This window comes from Mytilus edulis, chromosome 2 (genome assembly GCF_963676685.1).
Source record: "Mytilus edulis chromosome 2, xbMytEdul2.2, whole genome shotgun sequence".
NCBI lineage: Eukaryota > Metazoa > Mollusca > Bivalvia > Mytilida > Mytilidae > Mytilus > Mytilus edulis.
The window spans coordinates 85,131,535-85,157,363 of record NC_092345.1 but is presented as its reverse complement, the minus strand read 5'-3'; the positions used below and the strand labels follow the sequence as shown (position 1 = coordinate 85,157,363).

The 25,829-nt window shown below is 31.4% G+C and overlaps 1 protein-coding gene across 3 annotated transcripts in view; it reads left to right on the top strand.

Moving 5' to 3' along the window:
* The window catches only part of LOC139513209 (integrin alpha-8-like), a 65,568-nt gene that overhangs the window by 35,377 nt on the left and 4,362 nt on the right, over positions 1-25,829 (top strand). For all 3 annotated transcript variants that reach the window (XM_071301497.1, XM_071301496.1, XM_071301499.1), the window contains 21 exons: positions 259-312; positions 8,126-8,178; positions 9,316-9,415; positions 10,067-10,178; positions 10,508-10,605; positions 11,085-11,172; positions 11,722-11,767; positions 12,291-12,401; positions 13,041-13,248; positions 13,650-13,817; positions 15,108-15,175; positions 16,218-16,362; positions 16,628-16,720; positions 17,547-17,626; positions 18,406-18,495; positions 19,903-20,002; positions 20,632-20,796; positions 22,705-22,788; positions 23,746-23,859; positions 24,384-24,497; positions 25,093-25,218. In XM_071301497.1, the coding sequence (XP_071157598.1) occupies positions 259-312; positions 8,126-8,178; positions 9,316-9,415; positions 10,067-10,178; positions 10,508-10,605; positions 11,085-11,172; positions 11,722-11,767; positions 12,291-12,401; positions 13,041-13,248; positions 13,650-13,817; positions 15,108-15,175; positions 16,218-16,362; positions 16,628-16,720; positions 17,547-17,626; positions 18,406-18,495; positions 19,903-20,002; positions 20,632-20,796; positions 22,705-22,788; positions 23,746-23,859; positions 24,384-24,497; positions 25,093-25,218 (2,217 nt within the window). The remainder of the gene's footprint in view (positions 1-258; positions 313-8,125; positions 8,179-9,315; positions 9,416-10,066; positions 10,179-10,507; positions 10,606-11,084; positions 11,173-11,721; positions 11,768-12,290; positions 12,402-13,040; positions 13,249-13,649; positions 13,818-15,107; positions 15,176-16,217; positions 16,363-16,627; positions 16,721-17,546; positions 17,627-18,405; positions 18,496-19,902; positions 20,003-20,631; positions 20,797-22,704; positions 22,789-23,745; positions 23,860-24,383; positions 24,498-25,092; positions 25,219-25,829) is intronic.

The following is a 25,829-nucleotide window of genomic DNA, read 5'->3' as shown; positions in this document are numbered from 1 at the left end:
TATGTATTATCAGAAGATTGCAGGGAATGGCATAACATTACATATTAGATTAATGACTAAATGTGCAAAAAATGCTTTGTAAGGGTCGGTTAAGAACTAACAAATATCATATTTTAATTTTGTAAATTAAGTAATTTATGTATTTACTTAAGCTTTATTGAGCTTCTTTAAAGTAAATAAAACCACAGATTTTCCTCATCAAAAGACAGTAATTGTGTTGAATATCTTACACAGAGCATCTATGTTAATGTTTTTCAGATAACAATCTACAGACAAGATCTAGGTATCATTAGAAATATAACAGGAGAACAGGTGAGTAACCAGTGGCATGATGTAAAAGTCTCTGACTGCTAACTTGAAGGTCAGTTACACAGCTAATAAAAAGGGTGTTTGGATATATCTTTTCATATCAGTAACTAGTTTGGATCAAGTGAGGTAGTTCCTGGATGATTTTTTTCATCAGTTTGCCTGAATCTCAGTGAAACTTCCCAAATCATTGCCAATGACATTCATCAAAAGTCATAATGAAGGTCAAGGTTACATGGGTAGTAGATCAAGGGTCCGGAAACGGTCATATTTGCCAGTCATGTCCTAAACTGAAACTATAATGTCCTAAACTTTTAATTGGGATTTAGGTCAAATTTTATTTTTCTACATTAATAATTTCGGTCATTTCGTTGAGATCGACTTTCAAAATCGCCATTTTGAACATATTTTTGTTTAGTTATAGACTTCCTGTAATTAAACTGCCACTACAATAAAGTGTTATAATCCTGAGGGCCCTCCTAATAACTATATTTATGCCTTGGGGAGCTATTGGCTAATGATTGCTAATCTCTTTACCTGTGTTTTTAATTCAAATTCACACCTGGCAATTAATCACAAGCTCCAAACTATTATTATAAAGAAATAAAAATTCCATACCAACTGGCTTCAATATTTAATTACTCAACAAGTCAGACAATTGGCAATTATGATTTAAAATCAAATAAAAACTTGGTTTAATTTTGTAGAATTTTTTTTTTTTTTACTTCTAACACACGTGCTTTGTTTACTATGTAATACGCATGCTTGAAATTCTCTTCCACAGATTTAGACAATTAATCGTAAATTTTAAATAATTTAATCCTAAATAAAGCCAGTGCAACTACTTTAATTAATATTCTTACACTATTAAAGATAAAATATTAAAAAAAGCCGATGATTTCCTGTGATTTGGATAAACAAAACTAATCCCGGAAATGAGTCCGGAATTGTTCGTTTTAGTATTGTCGCAGTACATCCGGTTTGAATTTTGACTTCAGAATCGAAAGAAACGTAAGCGATTACTGAGAATATTATCGTTTTGAGTCATTAAAATCATTTTATTTTTAAACTGCTGCCTTCCCTTAATTGCCCTTGATCGATTTTTGGAAAATGGTAGGACAAATCATGAAGTAAATGCGATGCAACTGTGAAACAAGTTTGTTGATGCTACGAACATGACGATCGAGTATGAGCATACTCATAATGAGTCTCATGCAGTAATGTGATTTTGGCAATCATCTTTTGAAAAGGGGTATCAACTTTTAAGTTGTATGAAAATGACCGAAATTAGGTGAAAAAATTTCCGGATCCTTGTAGTAGATATAATAATTATTACCCATGACCTTGAATTTAATTGATGTCAGATTGATAGAGGTCATTTTTTGTCGAGCCTGCAACTTTTGTTGCAGAAAGCTCGACATAGGGATAGTGATCCGGCGGCGGCTACGGCGGCGGCGTTAGCTCACTTCTTAAAAGCTTTATATTTTAGAAGGTGGAAGACCTGGATGCTTCATACTTTGTATATAGATGCTTCATGTTACGAAGTTTCCGTCAGTCACATGTCCAATGTCCTTGACCTCATTTTCATGGTTCAGTGACCACTTGAAAAAAAAGTTCAAATTTTTTGTAATGTTGAATTCTCTCTTATTTTAAGTAATAGGATAACTATATTTGATATGTGCGTACCTTGCAAGGTCCTCGTGTCTCATTTCATGGATCAGTGAACAAGGTTAAGTTTTGGTGGTCAAGTCCATATCTCAGATACTATAAGCAATAGGGCTAGTATATTCGGTGTATGGAAGGACTGTAAGGTGTACATGTCCAACTGGCAGGTGTCATCTAACCTTGACCTCATTTTCATGGTTCAGTGGTTATAGTTAAATTTTTGTGTTTTGGTCTGTTTTTCTCATACCATATGCAATAGGTCTACTATATTTGTTGTATGGAATGATTGTTAAGTGTACATGTCTAGCGGGCAGATATCATGTGACCTTGACCTAATTTTCATGGTTCAGTGGTCAAAGTTAAGTTTTTGAGTTTTGGTCTTTTTATCTAATGCTATATGCCATAGGTCAACGATATTTGGTGTATAGAAATATTTTATGATCTTTATGTCAGTCGAGCAGGTTTTATTTAACCGTGACCTCATTTTCACGGTTCATTGCACAGTGTTAAGTTTTTGTGTTTTGGTCTATTTTTCTTAAACTATAAGTAATGTGTCAACTATATATGTTGTATAGAAGCATTGTTAGCTGTACCTGTCTGCCTGGCATGGTTCATCTGACCTGGACCTCTTTTTCAAGGTTCATTGGTCTTTGTTTAGTTATCTTGGTTAATGTTAAGTTTATGTGACAGTTGTAATAAAGCTTAGCTTTATACTTAGGACTATCAACATAATATCAATGATTAGTATAGAAGGCGAGACATTTCAGCGTGTGCACTCTTGTTTAAACAATTGAATAATTTCAGAGCAACAACATCTTGGGGTATTCAATAAATTAGAAAAGGTTGATGGAGTATTTATTAATTTAGTTCCACTAGTTTAAGGTCTGCTACAATAAATCGTTTAACAAGTTCATCTGAATAGAAAAAGTAAAGCTAGTGTATTTTGATTGTAATATCAGTATTCCATCAATCATAATATATAATTTGAAAATCACAAGGATAGACAAAGAATAATTGTCTTACTCTCCTAGAATTGATCCTTAAATTGGATTTTTTTCTTGGCAAGTTTGATTGTGGTTACAAGTTATGGTGTAGATGAACCTTTAGTGAATTGATGATTTTTCATTTGGTGTTTTTGTATAAAACCAATTAATTCAGTAATGGAGTTTGCTGTTACTTTAAATAATAAGAGATATATAACATTCATATTTCTAAAGGAAGCACTTAGCTTGCCTTTTTAACAGTGTTGAATTGATCTCTATGAGCTGTGGCCTTGTCATCTTAAAACTGGATAAAGTTGAAGTTCAACTATATCCTCTTTTATGTTAGGAGTGTACTCATTAGAAAATTAATGTAATTTAATACTAGTTTTGAATTTAAATAAGATTAATTACATGTAGTAAGACAGATATACATATTCAGAATGTAAGTTTGGAAATTGTCCAGAACTTGTTACTTAATTTTCTGTTTATGATAGACTTGTGTTAGGTAATCAGTTACAGGCTGATGATGCAAAATAATCAAACAAAGTCACTGGATTTCTGGAAGAAAGGAATCTGTGTTTCATTATACAGCCAATTTTATGAGGAAGAAGTTTTCTATAGGAATTTTAATAGCCCTCTTCTAATACAAAGAAATTATCAGCTAGATTCTTTACCTAGATTTATTTAATGGGTATTTTCTTTGGAAATATTAAGAAAATGTTTTGATTAATCGTTGTATAATGGTGCCTAAAATAAGTTCTCTAAATTAAACTTGAGAAATTAAGAGAATATAAGTTGTTGAAAGATTAAAGTAACACTTAAACCAATTTGATTAAGTACATGTTTTCAATATATTCACAATGGGAACTACCTTTTTTTTCTCTTCATTTTTGCAAAGAAAATTATGTTGATTAATTATCATTAAATGTTTAGTAGACAATTTTGACCCATCTCCTCATTCACCTCCTTGTCTCCAGTCAAATTTCTGAACCACCTTACTACAGTCACTTCTAATAAGGAATGCTTAGCGAAGTGGAGTCATTGGAGATAAGATTGTTGTGTCAAAGACTTTGAAAGGTGTGTGGCATCAGTAATTTGTGGTAGAAATCCCAGATATTTGGTTGAGAACTTTTCTAATTTATTTTCTATTGTGTACTGCTTGAGTTCATTATCAGATTTTCCTTATTTTTGGTAGTGTTATGTTTAATAGTATAATGGAAAGTTGATAGTAAGATTATAGATAGATGCTGTAGGAGAAAGGGTAACCACCTCACACAAAAAACTATATAGTATATCTGCATTAGTGATATTTTTATTGTTATTTATTTGGATACCTGTTTACTGAACAAGACATATCTACTGACAGACATCTTTAACGACTTGGCACCAAGAATCTTTATTTATGGATCATTGTAGATTCTTAGGTTATTTATAGAATAAGTCTGTCATTCTTCTTGATGTAATACTACAACTATCTATTGTACTATTATATTTTGTTCATATTGGAGAAATGTATGTGAAACAACAATCTTCTCAGAAACAAGCAACTATCATTGAAATGGCTGTTAATCATCTCGGTATCAAAGTTGTCTCATTGGCAATCATACATTAGTACCACATCTTATGATTACAATTGGTCCGAGACCACCATTGTCGTCCCTTGATTTTCGTTGTTCACAAATATAGTCCCTAGTGTTGACAGTGGGTTACTTGCCATTAATTTTTATACCCCTTCCAAATTTATTTCTCCATGTTCACTGCCTCAAATTGCAAGAAGGGGGTTGAAATTACACTGTAAAAAAATTTGGGTCCAGAATTTTAAAGGAAAGTAGTGATTTGGTCCAGCTGAAAAAGGTTGAAAATGAGCACTTCGGAAGCTGTCAAAAGATTTCAAGACGCCCTAAACATAAAATTGGCCATATTTTGAGTTAGAGGCGATGAAGTTTTCTATAAATTTGATATAATTTGTCCCAAAAGTAGTACAACACACTGTAAAAGTTTCTTTGAGAAAGCGCAGGTGGGATTTTTTTTATTTTCATTTATGTTCTAAAAGAAATGCACTACGAATTAATTGTGTTCTCGGACCTAAGAGGTGAAATCTGTAAATATAGAATTTGTACTCTGGCAACTTCCCTAAATGATTTGATGGTGTCAACTTGTCAAATAGCATGAAACTAAAGGATTTAAACTTTTATTTTATAGAATTTCTGCCAAAACGACCAATTTTGTCATTTTATGGTCAAAATAGGCATTTTATAACTTTTTCAATATTGATGCATAAATGGCATCCTGACTTTCTATCTGACAGGTTTTTATGTGTCAATATTTGTGTTTCTATGCCTTTACCTGCTTCTTTTACTTATTTATGAACTCTGAATCTACAGAAAAGAAGTTTATCTCAGATAAAATGTGCAAAATGTGTTGTATGAATGACCCTTGTCTAACGCCTTGTTTGGATGAAGGCAATAGTGGGGAGCTTGGTATATAAAATTTGATGTCCATATTAGAGACTTCACTAAATTTGTATCAAATGCACTTTACAATGTCTATTGTACCTGTTCCATTTCACATACTATATTTCTTTTCTTCTGTAGGATAGCAAGTGGTTTAAATATAAGCCTGTTGAGAATAAATTGCATGAAAGTTTTTCCCTAAAAAGGCAAAAATCTTTGTTTCAGCCCATACTGCTTGTAAGAAAAGTTATTTGCAAGAGTCTTTTTGTGCTCAGATTTGTTGTATCATGTCACATGAGTATAGAAATGATAAAAAAGACACACACTTTTATTTTTTATAGCCTCAATATGCATTTTTAAATGTAAATATGTGGCACGGCCTTAATTGACCCTAAATTTTTTCCAGTCTTACTTGGCCTAAGACCCTTTTAAACTAATATGATATGTTATTTGTAACTTTTCTTTCCATTTAAAGTACTTTAAATACATATGTAAGGATTATTTATAACCAAAAAGCTTCACAAATTTAAAATTGCTGGAAAATATTACATCTTCATGTAAGGCTCCACTTCATTGAAAAACCTGAATTTTTAGGCGCAGGCTCATATAAATTTGACTTATGAATAATTATGCCAAGTCTGATAAATCAAATGAGTACTCTATTGCTTTTAGTACATGATAAGTTATATATTAAGGCATTTAACAAGTATTTTTTTGCAATATTTAAATTTTTAAAGCCCCAAATGTTGATAGTTGAAATTTTTCAATTTTAACGTCAAAATTTTACACGCAAAGATGAGTATAGAACTAAACTTAATGTCTATAATATACATCCTATTGTCATGAAACTTTGTAAGTAGTGTTATAATACATTAAGCTTTGTTCATACCAAGTTTTTTTAAGATTTGTCTACTCTTTCTACCCTATTAGGTCCGAGACCACCATTGTCGTCCCTTGATTTTCGTTGTTCACAAATATAGTCCCTAGTGTTGACAGTGGGTTACTTGCCATTAATTTTTATACCCCTTCCAAATTTATTTCTCCATGTTCACTGCCTCAAATTGCAAGAAGGGGGTTGAAATTACACTGTAAAAAAATTTGGGTCCAGAATTTTAAAGGAAAGTAGTGATTTGGTCCAGCTGAAAAAGGTTGAAAATGAGCACTTCGGAAGCTGTCAAAAGATTTCAAGACGCCCTAAACATAAAATTGGCCATATTTTGAGTTAGAGGCGATGAAGTTTTCTATAAATTTGATATAATTTGTCCCAAAAGTAGTACAACACACTGTAAAAGTTTCTTTGAGAAAGCGCAGGTGGGATTTTTTTTATTTTCATTTATGTTCTAAAAGAAATGCACTACGAATTAATTGTGTTCTCGGACCAATTACTATTGTTTTGTAATGATTTGAAGTTTGTCTGTATATAAGATACTTTATTTTCCAAATTGTAGATATATATATCTAAAAAAATTCTAATTACATAAACTTAAATAAAGCTCTACCTTAGAAATGTTGTTAGGCGCCACTATTCACAAATACAGGTTGAAATTGACCAACTTCATTTAGTCTTTCTACCTAACATGATGATATATATATGGTATCTGTGTTACATGGACACATTCTGTTTGTATTTGCATAAATATTAAGGCTCTGCTACAACAGAATATTTTGGTTTTATAAAGCCTACTATACTTTCATCAATAATGAAATGTGCAGAATTCATAATTTTCTGTATAAAAGATACCGGTAAGTAAATATCAGTATCTTTGTAGGTCAACTTAAAATAGCAGATTATTAAGTCAGAATCAGGAATTCAGCATTGAAATTAATCTATATAACAGCTTTCTGTAATAAATACTTATCTTAAGTGATGCAATTTAGCTGAATAGCAGTTTTTCTCAATACAAAAATTAAGTGCTTTTAACATCAATCTTTCACTATTTAATGTGTATTCAGTGTTTTTCAAAGAGAATGAGATGATTTTTGGAGAGGACCGTACACCTTCAAATTTTTTATTTCTCAAAAATGTGTTGAACACAGATGATTATGGTCCTCAGTTACTGAAAAGTCTTGAATCTAGTCTGCCATCTGTTTGTTATCTTTTATAATAAATATGTTTCCTTCATATTCATTGAATTGATTGCCACATTTGAAATAAAATTGAAAAATAACATCAAAGCTCTTTGTTATCAGCTGCAAAATTTGTCCTAAATACTTGAGTTCCCTCAGTGGCAAATCAAGAAATTTCCTATAGAGGGACCTACTGACTGCTCTAAGATAGGACCCGCTCCAGTCATGCTTCCGTGATTCCATATAAAATCAACCAATTTTTTCCTACCTATGTCCCTTGTTAAAATGAATGCTTGAATTGATATGCAGAACGTTTCATCAAAACCCCAGTCACCACCCAATACAGATGATTAATTAAATTTTTAAATGTATCAACTGGACTAAGTCAAGAATACTAAACCTCATACTGCATAGCAAGCTATAAAAGGCCCAGACATGACAAACATAAAACAATTTAAATGAAAAAACTAACTACCTGATTTATATACAAAGTTATGAACTAAAAGTATAAATGATATATACACCAACATGTTTATTAAACATTAAAACAGGCTGTAACTCACAGAAACCAGTTGTAAATTGATATACATTGAATTATAATAACTACATGTATTATTGTTTATATATGCTTAATGTTTTTGTCTTGTTTAGGTTGGAGCCTACTTTGGTTATGCCTTAGCTGTACAGGACTTGGATGGTAACAAGTAAGTATGAATTTTACAACAGACTGAACTTGAAGAGGCTTGAAAGTTAAAGCTTGGGTTGCAGACACATTTGTCTATAAACACACAAGCACCAGTTTCACACAGAGCAACCAATTGAAGTCTTGCCCATGAATGTAACAGAGCTCAACATGTTTGTAATCATTCAAATCTCCTCTCTTCCGGCACAGTGTTGTAACAGAAAAACATAAGAACAAACTTTAAAAAATAGGATTGGCTTGACTAACTTAATTGGCAAGAAGCTCAAACAAATAACTAACATATAGACAAAATACACAAATTTCTGATCTAAGAGTACACATAGTTACTGAGAGCCAATTACATGTAGTAGACTAAAGACTTTTGAAAATGTTATAGCAGTTTAAGAAGAATTAGTTGGAAGCATAGTTTATTAAATGTTAAATGATTGAGTAGTCACAAGTTGGTATATAATCTCATAACAACAATGTATACAGAAATGAGATGTTCAAAGACTTATGGTTCCATTAAAATGTTGGTCTTTGTTTTGTTAATGCATTGCCTATGACATTCTTATTATGTTATTCTACTAATACATTTAAGTTAATGTTTTATCAAAGCAGAAATAAATGTTATAAAGCAATAAATTGCCTGGAATTTTGATGTTCCTGCCAGATTGTGTAAGATGTGGGAATCTTACTGATATTATATAATATACATAAACATATGGCGTAATCAGCTGATGTGTACTACAAAATATTTCTGGGAGATATTTGATCTTAGTTTAAATATTTTTTGTGAGAAATTGTTTATATTAATGGTATTACTTAGATTCGTTTGATGATGAATTAACAAATTAAGCATATTAACTATTCAACCTGTTAAGATTACAAACAATTTTCAGGTAAGAGGAACAAATTTTGGCCAAGTCCTTGAAACTTGTTGTAAAATTGAATTGTATGTTAAATCTTTGTGGCATACAGGTAATCGACACAGGTAGGGTGGCTTACTATGAAATGATTGCCGGTAGTAGGGATGAGCCACTGTAGTAGGTAGATATTAGATAGCTTTAAATATAATTTAACCTATTTCACAGTCAATACATGATTTAAGTATATTTTAACAATGTGCACACTCTAATCTTTCCCATTTTTTTTGCAGCCTTGATGATATTATTGTTGGAGCACCACTGTATTCAAATTACACCTCTGTACATAGCTATGATACTGGGAGAGTCTATGTGTACTACCAAAATAGACAGGTTAGTGTATTTCCTGATATATGTGTTGCCATGGTACCCTGCACATTTCACTAGGAATAGGCTTTGTAAGGCAAATACATAAATGCCATATATTTCTTTGTTATTATTGGACCTGAGGTAAATACTGTATGGTTATACAGTGAAACCTGTCTAAACTAAACCTCTTCAGGACTTTAGATTTTGTTTCTGATTTGACAGATGTTGGTTCAATCAGGTTCACATTTGGTATGACTAGAATTAGGAACATGTTTGGTTACGAGAGATTTCAGTTTATGCAAGATTGGTTTAGACAGGTTTCACTGGACAAGTATATCATATAGTTTTTAATAAAGATTTCTAAAGCAAATTACTGTAGAAAGTTTCATACAGGTATATTTTTGCATTATTCACAATCACTTGAAATGTGCAAAACATTTGCCACACAAACAATTTGTAGAATGCATAATTTTTCTACAGTTATAGTGTGGGTGGCATATTTATTGTTCAATAACTGCGGAGAAAGTTTAAGCATCAACTGGGGAAAATAAGAACCTGTGAAAATTATTTACATTTACATTGCAATCTGTATTTATGTTTTAGTATGTTTTTCATATGAAATCTTGGCCTGGCTTTATGTGTATAAATGATGATAAGAAAGTGTATTATTTTCAGAGAGAGTTTAATCCAAAGAAACGATATGATATATTAGAAGGACAAGATGCTAAATCCCGTTTTGGAGCTGCTTTGACAGGACTTGGTGATATAAATTATGATGGTTATAAAGGTTAGATATTAGATTTAAAGAGAAAAACATACATAAAAACATTATCTTTGAAAAGAATACTTAACTTTAGTTTAGATCTTAAACTTTTCTGTTTACATTCATATTTGATCAGGATTTTTTTTTAAGAGTAATTTTCTTTTTGGCACAATTGTATGCAATTATATTTAAATTTCCATCTAGAAGTATACAACTTCTGAGATTCATTTTGCTTAACATAATAATACATTATGAATGATTTTTTTAAAATTAAATAAAGTTTTACAAAATAGAAAACATACACAAAAGACATATAAATGGCTTCATTTATTTAAAGGCAATAACTATTTCAGATTTAGCCGTAGGAGCACCATACGGGGGCAAAGAAGGGAAAGGAGCAATATACATATACCATGGTTCTATGAAAGGAATTTTAACACAAGTTTCACAAGTATGTTTATTTCCAGATTGTTAATGGTTAAAGAGAAACCTACAGATGTGTTAACTTATATTGATTTCATTTGGTCCAAAAAGCAAAATATCAGCAATTGCCATCATCTCTGAACGGTTTCTAAACTCTTCTCTTCAATTTCAACCAAACTTAAATGATCCTTAAGATGTGTGGTATTGAGTTTGAAATTTTATTGGGATGTTAAAGAGTGGTATGAAGTGCCTGGAAGTGCTTCATTATGTGCAATTTTTTGTGGAAGAATGTGTTATTATGAATGTTGCATTTCATTTTGATATGAAGGCTATTTTTCGAATGACACACAATTTTTGTTAGCAAATCAAAATAACTGATTTTGGTGAAACATACATGTAATGTAATTATTTGGACTTTGTGGTGTATGCAGTATTCCAAAATTATTTCAACTCTTACCTCTATACAGTATTTCCCAATTGATTGATGCATATTTTTTATCATTGAAGGTCATACATGGAGCTGATTTTCCATCTGTTAAAAGTTTTGGATTTTCATTGTCTGGAGGACTTGACTTAGACAAAAACCAGTATCCAGGTAGTTTGAATTTATTATTTAATAAATTGTTATTCAGAAAAAACTTAACACATATACACCACTGGTATATTAAAAGGGCAACAATGTTGACAACTTAACAGCATGTTCACTACAGGCTTGTTAAAACGATATCAACTTAAACAACTTTTAAAAACTCATGTATTACAGGTATATTAAAAAGACATCAACTTAGACAACTTAAACACTTGTACACTGCAGGTATACTAAAATGACATCAACTTAGACAACTTAAACACATGTACACTACAGATATATTTAAAAGGCTCAACTTAGAAAACTTAAACACATACATTTCAGGTTTTTAAAAAGATATCAACTTAGATAACTTAAACACATACACTTCAGGTTTTTAAAAACACTTAGACATTTGAAGTAATTTTGTGCAAAACATTATTGTCACAAATCTGCTGGTTTTAAAATGAAAAAATATTCCTATGAGTAAGGGTAAAGATAGAATAATTGAATTCATGTATGTAGAAATTGATAATAAGTTGAGTCATTGTAACTGTAAATGTGATTTACTTTCAGATTTATTAGTCGGGGCATATGAGTCACAGGCAGCACTCCAATTGTGGTGAGTTTAGAGTGATTTAGTATATTAATAGGGGTATGTTTTATGGAAAGAAAAAGAATCTTTCAGTAATCAAATAACCAATCATCTTTATCAGATAGAACAGTGTAATAATTCTAATGTATGATCAAGAAATTAATTTTGATTTTAAAGTTAGTTAGGAAAAGTGAAAATAACTTTTATGTCAGTAAGAGAAATCATTTTAAATTTTTTTAAATTATTTCACCAATCTCCGTGAAAGGGAAAAATTATACAACTTTTTTTACCCTTTCAGAAACATTTAGCTTGAAAGAAAATAGTTAAAATAGCTTCAAGATGTTGGTTGAATTGATTTGGATGTTTACAAACTAAGAAAAGTAAATACATTATCAGAGCTTATCAGAGACAATGTTAAAAATGACTAGTACAAGTGAAAGTTGCACCCTAGCTAGTTAGTCAATTATTTCCCATGCTGTCATTTTAAAAACATGTAAGAAAAAACATCAGTATCATAATTTGATATATAATCTGAATATGAATTTTGAAGGGCAAGACCCATAGTAAGAGTTGCTGCCAGTGTACAACTACAACCCCAAACAATTGATTTGGAACAACAAAAGACTTGCCCAGTTACATGGAGTCAGGCGAAAGTTCTGTGGTAAGTCATACCATTCCTTTATTAATAACTAGGGAGTTTTTTTACAAACCCAAGGGTGTTAACACTTACTGGGAAAGACTGTGTCTGTAAAATAGATGTGTTTACAGTTTTGTTACATATAGAGTTGTTGGTAGTAAATTGTTAAAAATATTTGTCATAATAAACCATGTTAAAAGTATCGCAGTGGAAGATAGATACAACTTGTGATTCTGTGAAAAGCTTTATCTCAACAATATATATCTTAAATATGTGTACAAGCAATTAACCTGCAGGAATAGAACAATCTTAAGAGTAGGTTATATGCTCAATTTTTAATGCACAAAAAGCAATGAATTTCAAAAAGTATTATTTAATTCGAAAAAATTAAAGTTGATAAGATATAAACACAAATACATGTATTCTGAAAAACTCAAAGTTTCCATCTTGAAAACATTAATAGAAGTTAGTGGGCAAACCATGTACACTTCAATAAAGGAAACGAATGGAAAGATACATGCAGGAAATAAACAATACCCCCCCCCCCCTTTTTCTTAGCAGGGGGTGCGGAAATAAAAACAATAAAACATGTCTTATATTTATGAATTCACTTTGTATAGTGTTAAACCACTGTAATTGGTTTTAATTGTATTTTTATCTTAGCTTCAATGTTGGAACATGTGTGAAGTATAATGGCCTTGGTGTTTCTGAACGACTTATGTTTGACCTTTCGTGGGAGTTTGATTCTCTGAAGAAAACCAACAAAAGAGTTTTTCTCTTAGCCTCCCAGTTGTCAGAGGAAATGCTTTTGGATAAAGAATTAGAAAGAAATAAAACATTTTGTTACAATTCTTTTGTCTATATAAAAAATGTAAGTAGCTGTTTTGTCTTGTAATTGGTAAAGGGCATGCATCTAGGGGAATTGAATTACAAAATGTTTCATTGGTTAATTGAATTTTGTTTTGTTTTTACATATTTGAATGTTTAACCTCTGCATAACTTGCACTTATGCTATTTGCAACTGAATTTTAATCTGTTAATTTTTTAAACAGAGGGAAAAAGGGATTATGCAAGTACTTTATGCATGCAGTTTTGCTGGATTTTATATTGTTTGAAAAAACAAGCTAAATAAATTAAATAAATGACAATTTTTTTTTCTCACATAAATGACAATCTTTACAAACCAAACCCTTCATCACCTGTAAAGAAGCATGCTTCCCGTTACCCACATTTAAACATAGGAAGATATTAAACAACCATATTATATTTTAGGCGAACTCAATCAGAGACAAGCTGACACCAATCCAAGTGAATTTTAATTTTAAGTTAGCCAAAGATGATATAAATGATGTTTTAGGTGGAAGGAAAAAGAGGCAAGCTTTAGATTTCAATCTAGAACCTGTATTAGACCAGTACACTCCTACCCTAGTTAAAGCTGAGGTATTTATAACTATATTAACTCCTAGTCTAGAGAATGCTGAGGTATTTTAGATAAAGGTTTTATTCCTACTCAAGACTGAAGGCTGAGTAATTTTATAATATTAGCTATGTTGCAATTAGAATTTTTTGGTGGAAACCTCACTTAAAGGTCAACTCTCTTGAGAAGTTGCCTTTGATACTTCCCAAGAATGACTCCTTAATCATGTTAATACAGGTTTGACAATATAAATCGGGTTATAGTTTTGAATATTGGCTTATATATTATGACTAAAACTGACCATAGTCAATTCATGAGGGAATAGTGATTAGGTATGAAGGATGAACTCGTTTATGACTATTTTTGACTCAATTCATAATTTCGACAGCCCTTCCTTTTTTTACCCATACTGCCCTTTATAGTTTTTCAAAACTGCCCTAGCTGAAAGGTTGACAGCAGGAAGTTCAATGTTACAATTCTTGGTCCTTATATTTTTCTACCAGTGATAGAAGTATTCACTTCTATATAAGTATTCAAAAGTAAACTTTGACAAATGTACTGCTCTTTGGAACAGCCTCAAGAGGTAAAAACTGAGAAAAAAAAAACTTGGAGAAATAGGCAAATTTAGGTGGGATGGAAGTACTGGCTTGCTAGTTCATTAAAAGTGTATATCATAGATATTAACATTGATCCTAAATGCATCCATATTAAAATCAGAAGCACAAGGAGGTTAAATTGCCAGATTAGTGTAGGTTGGTAACAACCAGTAAAATTGCCAGATTAGTGTAGGTTGATATCAACCAGTAAAATTGCCAGATTAGTGTAGGTTGGTAACAACCAGTAAAATTGCCAGATTAGTGTAGGTTGGTAACAACCAGTAAGGGTGTGTTTGGATATACACCTGAGGCGGCCTATGGTTACCCATAGGTACCTATGGTTTGATATTTTGTGTATAAAATATCAAACTAAAGGTACTTATTGGTAACCATAGGCCGCCTCAGGTGTATATCCAAACACACCCTAAAATTGCCAGATTAGTGTAGGTTGGTAACAACCAGTAAAATTGCCAGATTAGTGTAGGTTGGTATCAACCAGTAAAATTGCCAGATTAGTGTAGGTTGGTAACAATCAGAAATCTTGGCAATTTATGCTTTGACTGATAAGATGATGTAAAAGTGTTATTTTTTAAGCAGAAACATGTTATTTTCTAACTATTTTTCTAACTGAAGTAAGACTTTTATTTGATTACAGGTTATATATAAAGTGCTGTATTTTGAAAATGAATTAATATTTGTATCTTTAATATATTTCAGGCCAATATTTTGAAAAATTGTGGTCCAGATGAAGTGTGTATTCCTGATCTCTCAGTATTACCATACTCGTAAGTCTTTGTGATTGTTATACAATATCTCATATATTGGTGGAAAAAGTTAGAGGGATAATGATCCATGATTGTACACTGTAGGCTAACTGTAGTCATTAGTACATGTATCTCTGTTTCCAAGGCTGCCAATACTGACCTGACACTTATATTTGGTTATAGTCCATGTACCGTCAGGAATAACAGAAAATTAACATATTGTGCATTATGCATGTTTCAAGAACTACCTTCAACACATGTCATATGGTCAAGACCAACAGTTTGCAATGCTAAAATTTATATAACATTTGGCAACCCAATAAATTGAAAGTTAAAAAACAGAAAAACCATACCAATTAAGGTCAACCTGCTTATAGTAGTTGCTACCTTAGCATAAAGTGCAATTTCACCGACGAAACATACATTTCTTTTTTAAACACTGTGGATTCATCTATTTTCAAGGGTACCAATTTTCATGGATTCAGGAAAACGTGCATGTTCGTGGGTATTTTGTTTTGTGGTTTTGTGGAAACCTGCACACATGGCTATCGAAAATTTGTCATTCTTTGAAAATTTAATTATCGTTGTTTACGTGTACCCACGAAATCCATGAAAATTGGTATCTTACGAAAAATTAGGATACCACAGTAATTCTAATATCTCTTTGAATTGGTTGACATAGTTAAGACAAAGTTTGAAAATATTTTATATTATGCAAAAGTGCATATCAAATTTTGTTCTGTTCCTTATTTGTTATACCATTATAGTTCTTGGGCTGAGGAGATTTTTTGAAAACTAGTTGTCTACATCAGTATATATCTATTTATATGCAAATGCATGTTTCTCCTTTTTTCATTTTTTATATAGATTAGACCATTGTTTTTTCTGTTGTATGATTTTTCACTAGTCATTTTGGGATCCTTTATAGCTAGCTGTTCAGTGTGAGCCAGGTCTTCATGTTGAAGGCCTTACTTTGACCTATAATTATTTACTTTATATACATTATTGCTTGGATGGAGAGTGGTCTCATTTGCACTCATACTAATTTATTTAATTGTTTTAGATTAACAAACCGTGTAATAATGGGCAATGCAAACAGCATAGATATCATTGTTAACATTGCCAATAGAGGAGAGGATGCGTACGAGACTTACCTTTATATAGATCTACCTAAAGGTGTAGAGTATGGCGGAATAAGGAACCAGGAGGTAAGTAGATTTTAAGGTTATCATAAAAGTCTTGGTCCAACCTGACATTTAAATATAGATTCTACCACTGCATTGAGTATGATACGATATTTATCCAATGGAGACAGTTAAAATTTCAAATTTAAATTTTGAGGCGCACTGAGTTGTTAGAATTGTCTGAGGCAATGTATTTTGTTCTATTTCATAACTCATCACTCTTTAAACAAATAAATTTTGTGACATAAATCCACCTTGTACATAAATAGTTGAATGTATTTTATTTCAGAATGCTCCAATCTGTGAATGGTTGGGAAGAAATAATGCATCATATAATTTGGTCAACTGTTCTATTGGTAATCCATTCCAAGCAAATAGAAAGGTAGTTATCCTAAGAAATTACTAGAAGTTTTGCATTTATACTTACATTACATCACTAGAATTCTTTAGTTTGATTGGCAGACAACAATTACACATCATTCAAAAAATTAATCATATCAAAATGAAATGTTACATTTGTAATGACATGTGCTTCCACAAAAAAAGAAGATGCACAGGTAAATAAAAGAAAAACACAATAAAACTTTTTTATTGTCTCAGCATAAAAATGAAATTTTTAAAAATTAATATTTCACTCTTTCAGCAGTTTGATAGGGTTTTAAAAGTATTGATGCACACATTTTTAGAATGAAGTGCTTCTGCTAGTCATACAAAATGTGTTTCGGTCAACACTTGTACACCCCAATGAAATTACAAAAAGAAGCATTTATTTCATTTAAGTGATGGATCTCTTTAAGTTAGTTGTAAATCTATCAACATTTTTATGTCCCACCTACGATAGTAGAGGGGCATTATGTTTTCTGGTCTGTGCGTCTGTTCGTCAGTGCGTCCGTTTGTCCGTCCGTTCGTCCGTCCGTCTGTCTGTCCCGCTCCAGGTTAAAGTTTTTGGTCAAGGTAGTTTTTGATGAAGTTGAAGTCCATTCGACTTCAAACTTTGTACACATGTTCCTTATGATATGATCTTTCTAATTTTAATGCCAAATTAGAGTTTTTACCCCAATTTCACGGTCCACTGAACCTGAAAAATGATAGTGCGAGTGGGGCATTCGTGTACTGAGGACACATTCTTGTTTTATATGACATATAGACAAATGATAGATAATTGGTTATGTTTATTTAGACTCTGATAAATATTTTCTATGTTTCAGACTAATTTTACAATGAGGGTTTACCCAACCAAAGTAGATGGTTTATCTAAAGACTTAGTGTTTTCGTTCAGAATAAACAGGTAACTTTATATTTTATAACTATTTAGTTGTAAGGAATTATCACAATATGGTCATTAAATAAAGTGCAATGTGTCACATGTGTTTAGTAGGAAGAAAAAAAAGTTGCTATTTAGTATACTGTATTGAAAGCAATATCCATATCATGAAAAGACATAGATCTGAATACTGGTAATTTGTATCCTAATACCTAGCAGACAATTTGTTTAGTTTATTTATTATATAGGTTTTATTATAATACCCCCTGCTCACTAAAGTGGGCTGTATATAGTGATCTAGGAGTCTGTCTATTCTTTTGTCTGGCCATTTGTTGGTTCTCATGTCCAACTTCTCCTGACCACTTAACAGAATTTTGTAAAACATTCACATAACCTTGCTCAAATGTTGTACTTATGCCCTTCCTTTTCTTTTCTGCATCTTAATGAACTATTAAACAATAAATGCACCAGAAAACCTGTGATGATTAACAAGTACAGAGTGTGTAACTTGTGATGATTAACAAGTACAGAGTGTGTAACTTGTGATGATTAACAAGTACAGAGTGTGTAACTTGTAGAAAAAATATATATAATCTGGCATTAACATTTGTATTTTGAAAATTTGATCTGTGAGAGTAATGTATGTTTAGATTTAAATGCACTCTATAGAAATATAAGTTTGTAGAATATATTTTGTTTGTGTGTTGTATTTACTTAAGTTCAATTATTAGATTAAAATCATTTTTTTTCCATGTGACTTCATTGAAGATTTAGCCTTCAGAAATATACATCTTTTTTTGTAGTACTAATCCAGAGAATAAATTGAACCTGACAGACAATCAATATGACATTAATATACTGCTACAACAGTCTTCTAACCTAACTATGATTGGGTAAGTCAAACTTCTACAATAGAGAACTAAGTTGTGTATAGTATTTTCTATCAACATTTGAATATATAGAATAGCTAATCCAATAACTCAAATGTAAAAACATATTCAATGAGTGACTGAACAACACATAAATTCATGAATCAGTCTGATACATTTTGTAAAAAACTTATTGATGAAATTTCTTTCTTGACATTTTCTGTCATATTCATTCATTGTATGGCTCTCACCATTTTACATTAAAATATTAGAGAAACAGATATTACCCTGGTGACTACAATATAATTTTTCAATTTTTTTTAAAACAAGTATAGTAAATAAATATCAATACCAGCATTTTTCAAAGGTAGAATATATATGAGCTAAATTTTGAAATTGTTATTGAGAGTAATTTACAACGGTAGCACAATACAAAGATTTTATACCTCCAATTCTCCACTTTTAAAATGCTGTAACTTTCTTTATAATGCTTAAACACTTATAAAAGTGGTATTTATGGATAGCTAACAAATTACTCTTTTAAATTAATGCAATGCTAGTATCATACAACAATTATGTAATCAATTATAATGTTACAAAATTTTACAAGAAATTTCCATTTTTGATTGAAATTAGTTTCTTTATGGATATCCCGAGAGGGTTGATTTTATTATATGTTGTTCCCAGAGCCATTATCTATAAAAGCGTGTCTCAGATTTTTGATAGAATGTATAGATCAAATTTTACACCTAATCAAATATTATTTTCTTTTATGTGGTAAGGATGTTTACACTAATTAGAGATTTATGAGAGAATGGAATACATAGAGATAATTTGAGACACCCTTTTGTAGCTCCTGCTGTGTTGAGCAAGATTTCATTGAAATTTCCTGTATCGTTATAGAGATGAAAGAGCGGAATTTGTTCAAGTGAACTGACCAAGATTTGGCCAATAATTGAATAATAATTGATTACATAATGATTGTATAACAAAAATATTGCATTCATGTAAAAGATTAATCTTTTATCTATCTACATATACCTCTTTTATTAATTTATATGTAGTCTTAAGAAAGTAACAGCATTTTAAAGGTTGGAGATTGGAAGTAAAAAAATCTTTGTATTTTTTTTTACCTTAATATAGAAAAACTCCAAAGTGACAGAACCAACAAGTCAGTTTAAATAGCACAAAAATTAAGCATAATTTTGAAAATAGTTAGAAGTAATCAACAAGTAGCTATCGATGCAGTACATTCTTCCCTTCCTTTTTATATGCTTTTGATATTTACATTTCTGTACACAGTTTACAACAAAACTATTTTAACCTGAATATGCTGGCTCTTCTCAGTTTGTAATATGAATGTTGTGCCTCTAGATATTTCACATACATATAGAATTAGTTTTATAAAGAACTCTTTACTTGTTAATTTAGAGAGACAGCTGGAAATAAAGAACAAGTGGTCTACAGTGATGATAGCGTGGAGAAGTTTAAAGACACTGGGTTTGGTCCTACTGTGGTCCATGAATATAAAGTAAGTCATATGCTGTACATTAATCTTTCTATTTAGTAAGGCTTAATATTTAGGATATCTTATGATGCATGGTATATTTTTCAGTAAGAATTATGTAAATGCCTTATTATAATCTTGAGATCAACTTGTGATCAACCCTCAGAAGACTGTTTTTAATGCCAAAAGGACAAAATATGAACAACTACATACCGGTATGTCAATGGCCTCCAACAAATAGCCAAACCCTATAATATGGATAAAGTAATCTATAATATGCCTCAGTATGGCAAAATGAGAAAAAATTCAAAAGAGAAATGAACCAGAAAACTAATACAGCAACCAACAACAACCACTGGATTACAATATCAGAGCTTGGGATAGGCATATACAGAATGTGGTGTGGTTTAACATATGTGTAAGTGCTCAAACCACCCTTTTACCTAGTAACAACACAACAGGAGAAAGAACTTAAAATCAGGCTTGAATTACCTAATCATTATTAAGAACAAAAACAGATATTCTCATAACTTAAAAAACAAGTACGGATTTTGGAGTACTCATCTGTACTGAAAGCTTGTGCAAAGACTTATTACAGCTTATGCCATGAATACTTTATACTTTTTATTAATGTTTTTTTATTCCATTTTTAGTTAACAAATTTAGGTTACAGTGACATAAAGGCATCCTTGGTACATATTTACTGGCCTAGTTTTGATGATTTAGGAAATAATCTTCTGTATCTTACCACTGTTCCAACAGTCAGTGGAACAGAGGGAGTATGTACCGAAGAAATTTATACACCTGCCAACAGTACAGTAAGTATAACTCTATACTGTCAGATTAGAATATAAATCCTAAGTTAAATGATCTTAAAAAGCTACAATCTACTTTTTGTCGAGCCTTCAACTTTTGTTGCAGAAAGCTCGACAAAGGGATAGTGATCCGGCAGCGGCTACGGTGGCGGCGTTAGCTCACTTCTTAAAAGCTTTATATTTTAGAAGGTGGAAGACCTGGATGCTTCATACTTTGTATTTAGATGCTTCATGTTACAAAGTGTCTGTCAGTCACATGTCTTATGTCCTTGACCTCATTTTCATGATTCAGTGACCACTTGAAAAAAAAGTTCAAATTTTTTGTAATGTTGAATTCTCTCTTATTATAAGTAATAGGATAACTATATTTGATATGTGCGTACCACACAAGGTCCTCATGTCTGTCGGACAGTTTTCACTTGACCTCGACCTCATTTCATGGATCAGTAAACAAGGTTAAGTTTTGGTGGTCAAGTCCATATCTCAGATACTATAAGCAATAGGGCTAGTATATTCAGTGTATGGAAGGACTGTAAGGTGTACATGTCCAACTGGCAGGTGTCATCTGACCTTGACCTCATTTTCATGGTTCAGTGGTTATAGTTAAATTTTTGTGTTTTGGTCTGTTTTTCTCATACTATATGCAATAGGTCTATTTTATTTGTTGTATGGAATGATTTTAAGGTGTACATGTCTAGCGGGCAGATGTCATGTGACCTTGACCTCATTTTCATGGTTCAGTGGTCAAAGTTAAGTTTTTGAGTTTTGGTATTTTATCTAATACTATATGCCGTAGGTCAACTATATTTGGTGTATGGAAATATTTTATGATCTTTATGTCAGTCGCGCAGGTTTTATTTGACCTTGACCTCATTTTCACCGTTCATTGCTCAGTGTTAAGTTTTTGTGTTTTGGTCTATTTTTCTTAAACTATAAGTAATGGGTCAACTATATATGTTGTATAGAAGCATTGTAAGCTGTACATGTCTGCCTGGTATGGTTCATCTGACCTTGACCTCATTTTCAAGGTTCATTGGTCTTTGTTTAGTTATCTTGGTTAATGTTAAGTTTATGTGACAGTTGTAATAAAGCTTAGCTTTATAATTGGGACTATCAACATAATATGAATGATTAGTATAGAAGGCGAGACATTTCAGCGTGTGCTCTCTTGTTATTCAAAAGACCTTTCAGGAGACTTTGGTTTTGTCAGATTAATTCACACCTTCAAAAATTTTGAAGGCTGAAATTTCATTTGCTTGTGTAATTATTAACAGAACAGAAATTAAAAGAAAGTGCTGTCATATCCTTGTAAGCAAAGATTGAACACAGGATTTGTGTTTTAATCTGATTGAACTCAATAGTATGTATTCAGAATGTATAGTCCTGTTTACAAGAGCAACACTTCAATAAAAACTAAAAACAAACAAATACCCTAAAGGAATATTATCGTATGTGAAGAACTACAAAACCAACATTGAAAAACCTTTATTGATATTCTTTTGTTATATTGTAAATACAGACTTTTGAAATATTTAATCAAAACCTTATTGAACAATTATGACATCATGCCCAGGCATCATGTCAAATTTATTTTATTAATGAATGTTATATTATCTTTGGCTGAATAATACTGCATTACACATACTCATTTAAAAATAAATGTGAATCTTTTGATAGATATAAGAAGATGTGGTATGCATGCCAATGAGACAACTCTCCAACCAATCATTATTTAGATGCAACAGTCATTTTTATAGTGTGCACTATCGTTTTTCGTATGGTTTTACAATGTTGTTGACATCTCACTTATTATTCTAGAAAATAAAAACATAAGCAAATATTTTTGAAAAGGAAAGATAACTGACATGCACTGTACAATATGATACACAAATGTTATTGATTATATTTCAGCTTTTAATAAAGGGCAGAGAGGATGAAAACTCTGGAGCTTATAGGACAAAAAGAGCAACAAGGAGTGATAACACAAGAAGAATTGTAAGGACTTTAGTATCAAAGAACTCATATGCTCACATGTTGTGTTATTTGATATGTGATAACAGCTTATATTACTAGTATATAAATATTACAGTTAACTTAGTAAGAAAAATACTTTTATGCCCCACCTATGGGCATTATGTTTTTTGGTCTGTTCCTCCGTCTGTCCTGCTTCAGCTTTAAGTTTTTGGTGAAATTAAAATCCAATTTTCAAGGTCCGCTGAACTTAACAAATGATAGTGCAAGTGGGGCATCCTTGTACAATGGAAACCTTCTTGTTTATCACTACCAGTATTTTCTAAAGTTTTCCTTTATTTTTTTTTGACAATTTTTGATATCGCACCGTTTGACTGAGAATGAGTGAACAATATGATGTCATAAGCTTACGTCATTGATGTTGTCTAGGAAAACAAAGATTAACAGATTATCAATGAACTTTCAAACTCAAACCTCAACAACAACTCATCTCAGGGCTGGGGTCATACAATTTTAAGTATTATTATCGTATCCAGACACAGAATTCAACCAATCAGAATAATGGATTTGGTGTTTCAAGCACAATTTTGTACTCCAAGTACATAAGTTTTATGACTTTGAGTGCTGATCTGAATTATAATTTATTTTCACTATAGCTACCAATACTGGTAAGGCATACATGCCAGCCATGGTGACTCTAGGTAATTGATTTTTGCAAAAAAGAGAACTTCTTTTGGACAAAATTTGTATTTTCTAGCTGGATAGTTCGTGGACATTTACAATCTAAAAGAATACAAAAAATATATACATCACTAAAATATTGTGGTATATTTGTTCTTGCTTTCTCTCTTTCTGAATTGGAATACAGGTCCAGTGAGAGTCAAGAATTGGCAAATTCAATGTACACATACATATATATCAGTGATAATAACTAAAAATGACAAAATATTTGCAATATTAAATGATAAAAAAATGTTGTAGACCTGTACAAGACAGTGGTGTACAAGAATTGTTTGTAACCTGAGGTACATGGAAGATACACAGACTGCACTCATTAAAGTTACAGCTAGAATATGGACAGATACACTAGTAAAGGTACATAGCTCATACAAATTATGTTCATTTGACGAAAGAAAAAAATATGGTCATCCTAAACTGCTGTTTAAGATTTATTTTTTCAAAGCTTTCTTGAATAAAACCTTTTCAGAGGAATATTCGATCTAAATTCTATCAATTATTAAAAAAAAAAAATCAGGAGTTTAAACCAAACTTGCCACAGGCATACTTTTGTCTTATAGTAAAGACTTCTTGAACTGACTCCTTCATTCAAACAATTTTTACCGCTGAAGATAAAATTCAAATTGAACTGACCAGTGGGTAAAAATGTAATCACCTTTGACTGTAAATGCTAGAAATGTGTGTTTTATGTTTACAATGCACTCTGCTACAACCAAACCAAGAGTTATTTGATAATATGAGCATACAGGTATAAGGTTATATGATAAATTAGTACTGTACCATCTCCCATTGTCATGATGGCAAGCTTGAAATTTTTTTAATGCCATTTAAATTCACCTTTTTGATTATCTATTGGCCACTTATCTCTATTCATGTTACAGAGGGGACTGAGCAAAGAACCATTTCACTTAGTGTCACAAGCAGTAGCCCAGGTGAAAGAGATGCCATACGATTTACCTACTACATCAGAAACATTTAGAGTTGTAAAACAAGAGGTGAGTTAAAGAATAGAAATGTTAACTTGTATCAAAGCATGGAGTGAAGCAGGATAATAAGACAGCAGCCTAACAACAATCAAAAATAACTTTCTAAAGTATAATGATCAGAGTTGAGTAGGCACTCATATTTTATAGAAAGCTCCGAACATCTCAAGACATGGCAAGTTATGAATGAATTCAACAATCGTAACTAGACATCAGAAAAAAGTAAAATCACAAAAATACTGAACTCGGAGAAAAATTCAAATGGAAAGTCCCTAATCAAATGGCAAAATCAAAAGCTCAAACACATCAAATAAAAGGACAACAACAGTCATATTCCTGACTTGGTACAGGCATTTTCTTATGTAGAATATGGTGGATTAAACCTGGTTTTAAAGTTATCTGAACCTCTCACTTGCAATACAGTTGCAATACAGAAAACAAGCATATAGAGAACCAAAGAATAAAGGTTGTTGACCTACAAATGTACAGAAATGTTGGGGTTGAATTTAGTTTTGTTTAAAATCAACCACCTTGAGAGTTGTGGGTTTAATAGTCTTAAACAGAAAGCATATTATAATGACAAACATCGTTTTATTTTCTATTAAAGGTTGTGACATATGTAAATGCAGGTAGATTAGCTCCGCCTCCTAAGAGTGTAGAACCCTGGATTATAGGAGTTGCCATAGCTGGGGGTTTACTGTTATTATTGCTTTTAATACTGCTTCTGTGGTGGGTAAGTAGCAGACACAATTTTATTATTTTCTTTCATATTGTATCAAGTTTTAGTTCTGAATATGCATGACATATTTGCCAACAACAACCAATCATTATTCAATATTGGATAATTTCATTTACGGTAGATAGGAATTCAATGACATTAGGATTTAATAGTATTGATTCTGATATGGTTATAGTTTTCACTTTCTAACTAAAATGCTCATTAAACTTTAACTTGCAGATGCTTATTATCAATTTCAAATAGTAACTCCACCATATAGTATTGCCCTTAAACAAATTTATCTGACAGTCATTAGAATTTTGTGTGGGCAAATTGCAATGAAATGTAGGGTTTATTTAGTTTAAAGTAATTGACACTAGAGTTTAATACATATTATGTACTGCTTTGATAACAAACTTGTCTGTTTTTCTCTAAGCAAAGTAATGCCTTTTATTAGTTATGTATATCTTTTCTAAAAGTGGGGGCTATATTGTATTCACCTCATCCATCTGTGTCCAATTATCAGTCTGTCCATTAGGCCAATTATTATTTACATCACACTTGTCTCCTATATTACTGAATAGAATAATTTTATTTTGGTCAGCAGCTTGACAATAATTGGTTAT